The sequence below is a fragment of the Ylistrum balloti genome, unplaced genomic scaffold (genome assembly GCF_031769215.1).
Source record: "Ylistrum balloti isolate Yb309-2 unplaced genomic scaffold, AGI_CSIRO_Ybal_v1 Utg371138, whole genome shotgun sequence".
NCBI lineage: Eukaryota > Metazoa > Mollusca > Bivalvia > Pectinida > Pectinidae > Ylistrum > Ylistrum balloti.
Window position 1 is genome coordinate 27,330 of NW_026782624.1, and position 9,724 is coordinate 37,053.

Sequence of the window (9,724 nt, forward strand, 5' to 3'; positions counted from 1 at the left end):
CTACACTTGTATGAGTACGTACTTTGGTCAAAGTGTTACAGACCAAACTAATGACAAGAAAAATTGTGATCTAAACTCAAATCTATGTAATGTCAAATGTATCAAGACAGCCCTCCAGCATCTTGATAAATGACATTGGTCTTAAGCGCCGGACGGGGAATCTGGGGACTGAGGGAGCAAGTTCCATTGGAAGTGTGCTACTTGTTTTCCGGTTAAACATCCTTTAGTTACAACCTTCAAACCTGTACAGAAAGTCTACAGCTATGATTTCTGAAAACCAATGATACTGGTGTCCTTATTTCAGTGTGCGTTCAATAATTTGGGAATCGCTTGAGGAATAAAAATCTGTATCGTCTTCACAACTATCAAACTCTACTCTGTGAAGGAATTTCGAAGAGTATTTGATTAAATCAAGTACTTTGCCGTTCAATTTGTTCACTTGGTAATTGATATGAGGATAATTATATTCATTACCCAGCGAGGCAAATGCGCCTTTCACAATCATCTCTAGTAAAGGAAGAAGGCCGTCTTTGTGTGTCTTTAGGATTTGTTTTTCCTGATCTAGTTTGTCACAGAGATCTTCCGGCATCTTGTCGTTGTTGTCTTTTGCAATATGACTCATTCCATATATCCTTAGAATGGCCAGTCGACATGCTCGTTCTACAACTGATGTTTTTCGATGCCCCCGTAGGTGCAAAAGGCAAGTGTGGATTGGCGACCTACCCTCGCGGTCTACAGTTTCTAAATTTGACCCGAGTTCTAACAGTCTGAGTATCGTGAAAAGTCTACTGCGACTCGCATGACTGGATGCCAGGGATAACGCACTTGCTTCCATGTTGTCATAGACGTGAATACATACTTCACCCTCTTTTAGTATGTCAAGCATGGCACATGCTTCGTCATCAAACCAACCCCCTTCCACACAATGGTGTAAGGCTGTTTTCCCAGTTCTGTCCTGTTGGTCAGGATTGGCACCCTGCTCTATCAGAAATCGAACGGTGTTAACTTTTTGTTTCAAAACACTTTCTGCCAACGCTGAACGTCTGAATTTGTTTAATTTGTTGACTTGATTGCTCGTTGGTGATATTCCCTTGAGAGAATTCATTGCTTCGTATGTTTCTAAATCCGTTCTGTTTGATTTTGCTAATAGATGGAGGTACGTTTCATTTTCACCAGTAAGTCTGTTAAGGTCACTTTCAATACCCAGTGCCAAAAGAACAGCACGTCCACAACATGACCTGCAAGCTGCCATGAAGGCACTGTCTCCCCGAGAATTGGTTTTATTGATGTCAAATCCCATCCTAACAAGAGGCTGTATTATTGTTTCATCAATTTCTGATTGGGAATCATCTATAATGTCATGATATGGGAATCTAGTTTCTTTGCACTCTTCATCTAACTCTACTTCGTATTTAAATAACAGTTGTAGAAATTCGTATGAAAATTTGTTTGCCTTTTTAAACATATCATATATCGCGCAGGTCAACCTCATTCCAGAAAATTTCAACATGCAACAAATAGTTTGAATTCGTGTTGATTTGGAAACCACAGCTATCTCAAGTGCACTTTTACTTTCTTTTGATCTTTCAAGAATGGATTCTCCGCACTTGATTGCTTGACAACATAACACGCTAACATCGTCGTCGCTGATAGCTGTAGCCTCAACACAGAGATGAAGTAGATTTTTACCACGCAAGTCTGTGTGAGGCTTATAGACTTCCAGTGGCGTTCTATTGAGGATCCACGAAAGAGATTTCACGCGCCTCATAGGAGAACAGACGCCGCACATAAGAGAGGTCATATTTTTATAATTCTGTATAAATGGATCAGCGTTTTTATCCATGAGTCTCTCCAATATTTCTTCTACGATTTCGTCTTCAAAATGTGACTCCATCAACAAGTGCATCACTGTATTACCTCCTGAGTCAACAGCATTGACCTCAGCAACCATGTCAATCAAGAAAAGTACAAGGTCAGATGTCAAATGTTTCTTGTTGTTGATCGCATGCATCAATGGCGTTTTCTTTTTTGTGTCAGGTGTTTCAAAGAAAGAACGATCTTTCCTCTCTTCATCATGTGTTTCCATGTAATGCATTATCAATTTGGCAATTTTCATCGCATCTTTTGCTGTATGTGCTGCTTTACAACAATGGTGTAAGGGAGACAATCCTTCGTGGTCTGTAGCCTTTACATCAGCATTGTGATCTAGAAGCCATCGGACTAGTGCATTTTTTTCATTTTCTATCTGCATAGCCAGCATGATTGGTGTTTGATCTTGGTCATCTTTTTCATTCACATTAACACCTTCGGTGATTAATGTTTGAAGAACTTCTATCTTTTCGTCTTCTTTCAAGTGCAGCTGAATACAATAATGTAATGTATATTGAGTAGCAGGCATGTGTGAAGGTCTTCCTTTCACAAGTGATCCCAGTGTTTTTAATCTTGATGTTCCCTTGGAAATTGCGAGGCTGATTGGTGAAAGACCTGATAATGACCGTTTGTTGACATCTGCTTTGTAGTCTATCATTGTAGAAACTCTTGCTGACACAATTCTGTCATCAAGAGGTGACAATATGCACTTATGTAACGCTGTGTACCCATCCTTAGATGAAGCGTAGTTTGGATCCGCAGTCTGTCTAAGAAGTTCAGCGATACACCTGACGTCGAAGTCTTCACGTGTTGCTGCTATCATTAATGGTGTTTCGCAATCCTGGTTCACTTTGTGTTGTAAGTCTAACTCAGCCAAGGACAGAACCGTTATGGTGGCCAATAACTGTGTTTGTGGTAACATGCTACTAACAGCAATGTGTAAGCTATTGTACCCCTTGTCATTGGTGTCAAGTATTGGAAAATTGTGTTCTTGCATTGCTTTCATAAGAGATTGATTTAATCCAATAGTCTCGATGCAGCTGAAAAGAAAATGTTTTTATTCAATAAACTGTCGTCTTTTAAAGACTTGACTCTTTCAGCAAATGCAACTATCCCATCGTTTTCGGTATCTCTCACTCCATCCCCTCTCTGGTTTATCAATTTGATAAATTTACAGCTGCACAGAAGTGTATCGCCTTCTGCTGCTGCAGTAGAAAGTAGTTCCCAAAATCCCCAGTCCAGTTTTTCATCCATGGCTTTCGTTCTCAGAAGGTAACGCAAGCTTTCGTCGTCACCGCTTCCAACAATCGGTTCCCAAAAGTCGCAGGATACTCCGTGATCTACGAAAAATCGGAGGAGTTCTATTTTGGTCACACCTCTGTCAGCTATACAAAGTGTATTTGGGCAAACAGAGCATGCATTTAGCATGAGTTCTTTCATCATTTTGTCTGTAAAATGCTGGTCGAATACAAATGTGTTATCAATATATTTTCTCAGGCTCTTGCAAAGCGGCAGGCATCTGTATGAAACAGCCCAATGGAACATTTTTTCCATACATTCTGATTGCGCTCTTTCCTCGTCACAATTTCTGATATGTATTTCGAATACTTCCATGAACATTTCTATGAACATGCAGTCTAACCATGCATCACTCTTGCTGAGGTGTGTTGTGTTGTCGCTCAAAATTTCTGTAAGAAACCTATTTGCCAACAATTCTTTATCAATGTCCTCAGAAAGCATTTGAACACATTTCCCTGTATTTTCTGCTCTACAACTCAGAATGCATGGGTCAACGACATATTCTAGGTCGAGGCATTTGATGGACTTTGGCAAGTGTTCTTTTATGAGATAAATACAGAAAGCTTTCTCAATGCATTTGTTCCGAATCTGAAAGTCAAGGGGTTGGTTGGATGGCAAAACTAAATGTCCATTGATTCGTTTACGGGCATTTTTCATGGATAGTTTATCAACAACTAACTCAGGATCTTTGATCCAAGCTTGAATATCATCGATGTTCAAGCCACTTATCCTTTCTTGGAACAACAGCTCTAGAAGAAGTACAAATGTTGCTTTTGCTCTACAAAAGGAGACTATTTCCGAAAGATAATAATCCACCGGGGATCGAAAAAAACTGGAACCAAGTCTACGATATTTTTCATTTTGAGCATACAAATATGCAGCCAATGGAAATGCTATCGGGACATTCGATTCTTTTACGATTTCTGTCACTTCCTGTGGGGATGGTTGAGGCGATAAAGGAACTTCTGTTTTCTTAACAACCTGATTTAACTGGTTTTCAAGAATTGACCTTTTTTCATCTTCATTTAAAGGCGAAGAAGACAAGTGAACTGGCGTTATGAAATCTAAAATTTCATCCAAGTTATCTGACTTTGAAGTTATAATCACATACAGACTTAAGTCAACATCTGGTCTTATCAACTCTTTCACGATGAATTCTAATCTTGATCTCTTTTTCTCTTCAATTTCATTTAGTTCAATAAAAGCAATAACAAAACCATCTACATCTATTCTATCAGTTAAGCTTTGAAGTACCTGAACTTTACATCTACCCAAAGGCATTAACTGGAACAACAGATGATATGCCAAGGCGGTTTTCCCGGATCCTTTATTACCTGTGATGACAACGCAGTGTTCAGATTGCAGTATATGCATCGCCTCTTTTGAAATTCTTGTCTCTGCATAAAATCGGTCACTGCTTTCGTGGTTTTCGATGCATTTTCTAGTTTGAGCTGAAATTTTAAGACAAAGTGAAAGTTTACAGTGAAGTGCTAAAATTGAGCAAGTCAAGATGATTTTATTTGGAAAAAATAAATCTTGTTTGAAATGACTAGACCTGTTTAACATACATAAATAACCGATAATTATTAACGTAAAATCATTAATTTTTGTGGGTGATTCATTTTCGAGGATTTAGAAGGTCTCTAAATAAATAAATACACATGACTAGACAAAAGATTATAGTACTAGAGATGTTTATGATAAAGATTTATCCACGAAATCAAGTGCCAAGGAAAATTAAGCTTTTTGGAAAACCACGAAATTTGAGCCCCATGAAAAAATGCTTTTTTTAATTATGCCATTTGTATCGGTAACACATAGATTTATTATTTTCGTAAATTTGATGAGTTCTGGCTGTAAATTTTGAAAATGCCGGTAATATATTGATAATATTTCATGATTTCTGACAAATATAGACGAGTATCTTACCATTTTGACCGTTCACGTTTACAGTGAACATCTCCAACGCAGAGCAATACTCTAAAATGAAACAATGTTTTAAATGTTTTAAATAGATATGAATCCTCATTCAGTCAATATTTTTCTCGGAAAGAAAATGGGGGAAAAAAAACAAAAACAAAAAAATAAAAAAAATAAAAAACGATGGAAGTTGCCATATTTCATACGTAGTAATGGATTTCAGGCGTTTTGTTCAAAACATTGTCATTTACAATTGAAATGTCATAAAAAGACAATTGATTGTACAAATATGTGTGGTACACTATGCTATATATGTATATACATATATGTCTATCAGGCAGTAAGTATTTAAACTTCCAAAAAATATATATGTGTTTGGTTCAGTTCACGATGAGGTCGCTCAGGGTGGTGTTGTTCTGTTGCAAATTTCGTCAAAATATCTTAAATATTTCAATGGTATTTTTTTTGGCGTTATCATTTCACTTTGATACTGAGAATTAGGAATAAAACTGATTTCTGCATTTCTCAAACTCCTAATTTTTTTTCAAAAATCATTTGAAAAATAATTGTGTTTAGTTAAGTGTGCACTTTCACAGAGTATATGAGTTATCTGAATACATAGTAGATATGTGACTTTATTTTTCTATATAGAAGCATTTTGCTCAAATTAATTCTGATATTATAACATTTGGTTTATGCCAATGTTCCTGAAATGGAGTTTACGTATTGTAAATTGCGACTGTAACAAATTTATGGAGATTTCGCTAAACAAACATACTGCTGACAGGCACATTAAATTGCTTCAACTTCTTAAACAAATACAAGATTCTGTTCATCATATATATAACCACTGAACTCCAATCCTACCAGGCAACATATATCACAACATTACTTGTTTATTATGATGTCGATGACACTGACATATGAATGCACAGAAATAGCTACAACAAGATCAATGTGGGTAATTTGTGAAATTTAAATACTAACTTTTAAGACATTCTTCCAAATCTTTGCGAACTGTTTCCATTTCTGCAGTTCCAACACACTTCATTGTATCCTTTTCAGACTCTGTGGATGGGAGACAAAATTTGAGCAATATTTGTTGTACTTCAATAACTGTTAAAACTTTTTATTAACATCTGCAAAACATTTACTCATATTCAGCATTTACTTCATCACAAACATCTATACAAAAACTACAAATGCTGTTTTCGAATGCTACAGATGTTCACACTTTTACCAATAGCTTGCACTTTAAGGGATGTATTTTTCAAATCAGTCTTGAACCAGTCTCACTCATTCTCATTGTCAAATTACAAGAAACCTTTTTTCCATTGTACTTTTTTACATTCTTGTGAATGCTGAAAAATATAAAGTATCCGATATGATTCAAAATACAATCAAGGTCTTTGTTTGCAAATAATGTTTTTATGAGACCTAGGTCACGTGAAGCAATTGGGATATTTTATATCATATGACTTACCAAGTTTTATCAGTTTGGCTTGCAGCTCGGCGACATCTGGGGATAACTGAGCATCCTTGATGTAGTCAACTTGGAGACTGTACTGGGGCTCAATACCTATGTATTTCTCTATGTGTACTATAACATCTCTGATATGCTGAAAACGATTTCGAACAAATTCGTCGGTCACCTTGTCATCTTTTAAGTGAGAACAATAATTACGAAAGTCTTTAAGTTTTTCAACACATGCCTGGAGGCTGATGTCAAAATCAGGTGGGGATGTATTCCATGTCGTTCTTGGTGATGCGATTTCCTTATGTAACAGATTCCTAGCTATCTGGTACATCAAAGTCATATCTAGTTTTTCATAGGTGACAGTGTCGCTGAACAAAGTCTGTTTTTCCTGAGAACTGATTTTATTCTTTGAACGATTCTTCTTCGCAAGTGTTCCTTTCCATTGTTTCAATAAGAGCCGTAAATGACTGTCTTCTCGGCCCTTAGGATTCTTGCTTTTCAGAACCTCACGCATCACCTCCTGACACGTAGTCACTGACAAACGATTCAGTTTAGCACAATTCACAGCCTGCTGTCCCAGATACAAAGGTGAAGGCTTCTCGGAGATTTGCGCAATGGGCGCCTGAGGTGAGATTAAACTTTTAACAGTTTCTACTTTTGCAATGGTGGTCAATTCAGAAGAAACATCCTCTTTATTATTTAAAAAATTTTCTTCGTCATTTGCACCATTTCCTTTCGGTTGCCACTGTTTTGCTTTCTCATCTGTTTCTCCCTCCTCGTCTCCCTCCTCAGCTTCCTTTTCATCTTCCTCCTCATCTTCCTCTTCATCTTCCTCTTCGTCCATGTTCTCCTTCTCGGCAGCTAAGGTGTTACCCAATTTTTTGTCATTTTCGTCACTGGATCAAAGGTAATCTTGAGGTTAGAACTGTGAACTCATTAATTTTCATGGAGGGTTTATTTCATTCATTTCGTGGGTACTCTTAACAAATTCATGTGTCCAAGAACTTCAAGTATCAGCAGATTTATTGAGGTATCCACGAAATCAATTTCCCACAAAAAAGTAAAAAAACAAAAACTCACAAAAACTACGCCCCACAGTAATATGTTAAGAGGATCAATATCGTTATAGACATGCACCCTTCTATATTTGTATTTGCTTTTGGAATCCTTTCATTAATTGATTAATTCTACATGTCATCAGTAAAACAATTTTCATATCGTATATTCAAACGTAAATCACAAAAAAAATCCCAAAAAGCAGAGACATTTTTTTAAAAGTTGATATCAAAGATTGTTCTAAACCATTGAAGCAAGAAAAAGTAAAAACAAACCTGGTGATGTTTTGCTGTGGTTGCCCCTCTCTGCTTTCTTCGCTGAATTTTCGTAATGACAAAAAAGTAAATATAACATACGTATTAAGAAAGGTAAATATATTTTCAAACTCACTTAATTTTACTCAATGATATAGCATGCTGACAATGTGGAAAAAATTATAAAAGATACTTTTCAGGTATAACCACTTTGGGATTTATCCCCACTAGTTGACTTTTCTATGGCTTTTGAAAAGATAAACATCATGTACCTGTAACTTTAGCAGTTGGTCTAGAGTTTTTTTTTACTTAGGATCAACATTATTGAACTACACTGATAATTACCATTGAAAATATGAAGTAAACACTTCCTAAAAGGTGGCACAATTTGATCAATTTAACGCAAATTTACAGTCACGAATTGCCACCACGGAGAGCAAATTTCTAAAATTGACGATATTAAACAATGTAAGGTAAATAGTTCTCCTTGAACGCTTTGACACAAAAATATTATTAATGAAGACAAATTTTGACAGTTTGCCCAAACTGCCTGTTTTGAATTTTAAAGGCTGTATGTGGCCAACCTGTATCATATTTCAAGAAGACAGATTTAACACACACACACACACACACACACACACACACACACACACACACACACACACACACACACACACACACACACACACACACACACACACACACACACACACACACACACACACACACACACACACACACACACACACACACACACACACACACACACACACACACACACACACACACACACACACACACACACACACACACACACACACACACACACACACACACACACACACACACACACACACACACACACACACACACACACACACACACACACACACACACACACACACACACACACACACACACACACACACACACACACACACACACACACACACACACACACACACACACACACACACACACATATATATATATATATATATAAAAGACACACACACACACACACACACACACACACACACACACACACACACACACACACACACACATATTTGTTTTCAATTATCTATATATGAATAGACATTACAGATATTCTAGAACTTACATAATAAGAAAACCTATTTTATTTACTTTGATTCTGCAGAGAGCTCATCATAGGCCACACACACACACAGCACACATAGAATTCAAATCATTCATTACACACACGGTGACACACACCACACACACACACGTCACAAACATCATCGTCACTGGCCAACATCCAAACAACACACCACACACACACACACATAGAAATATCAAATGTAGATAGGAAAGATTCATTGACGCTACTTTCGGTGACAGGACCTTGACGCCCTCTCACGTCTATCAAAGGATCATCTCCACTGTCAGATGAGGAGGAGTTGTCTCCTTCATCTGCCATCGTACTGGCCAATCATCCAAACAAGTTGTCACAACACTGCTGTAATATAATGAGTCAGTATATTCCTGAAGTCATCACAAACATATATATCACCATGTTACAGTAGATATCACCACGATACATATATATCACCACGATACAGTTCATTTATACAAGATTCCTTAGATATCTACAAGATACTTTATATATCACAAATATAGTATAGATATCACCACGATACAGTAGATATCACCAAGATACAGTAGATATCACCACGATAGGATAGATATCACCATGATACAGTAGATATCACCATGATACAGTAGATATCAACACGACACAGTAGATATCAACACGACACAGTATATATCACCATGATACAGTAGGTATCACCATGATAGTATAGATATCACCATGATACAGTAG

General features: G+C 37.0%; 1 protein-coding gene across 1 annotated transcript; it reads right to left on the reverse strand.

Annotated features, from left to right (window-relative positions):
- Window positions 1-295: 295 nt before the first annotated feature.
- Window positions 296-9,319, reverse strand: LOC132561022 (uncharacterized). The gene is given in 6 exon segments (XM_060225741.1): window positions 296-2,925; window positions 2,928-4,619; window positions 5,098-5,148; window positions 6,076-6,156; window positions 6,572-7,461; window positions 9,186-9,319. Coding segments are annotated over 6 exon segments (5,478 nt in total).
- Between the last annotated feature and the right edge of the window lie 405 nt (window positions 9,320-9,724).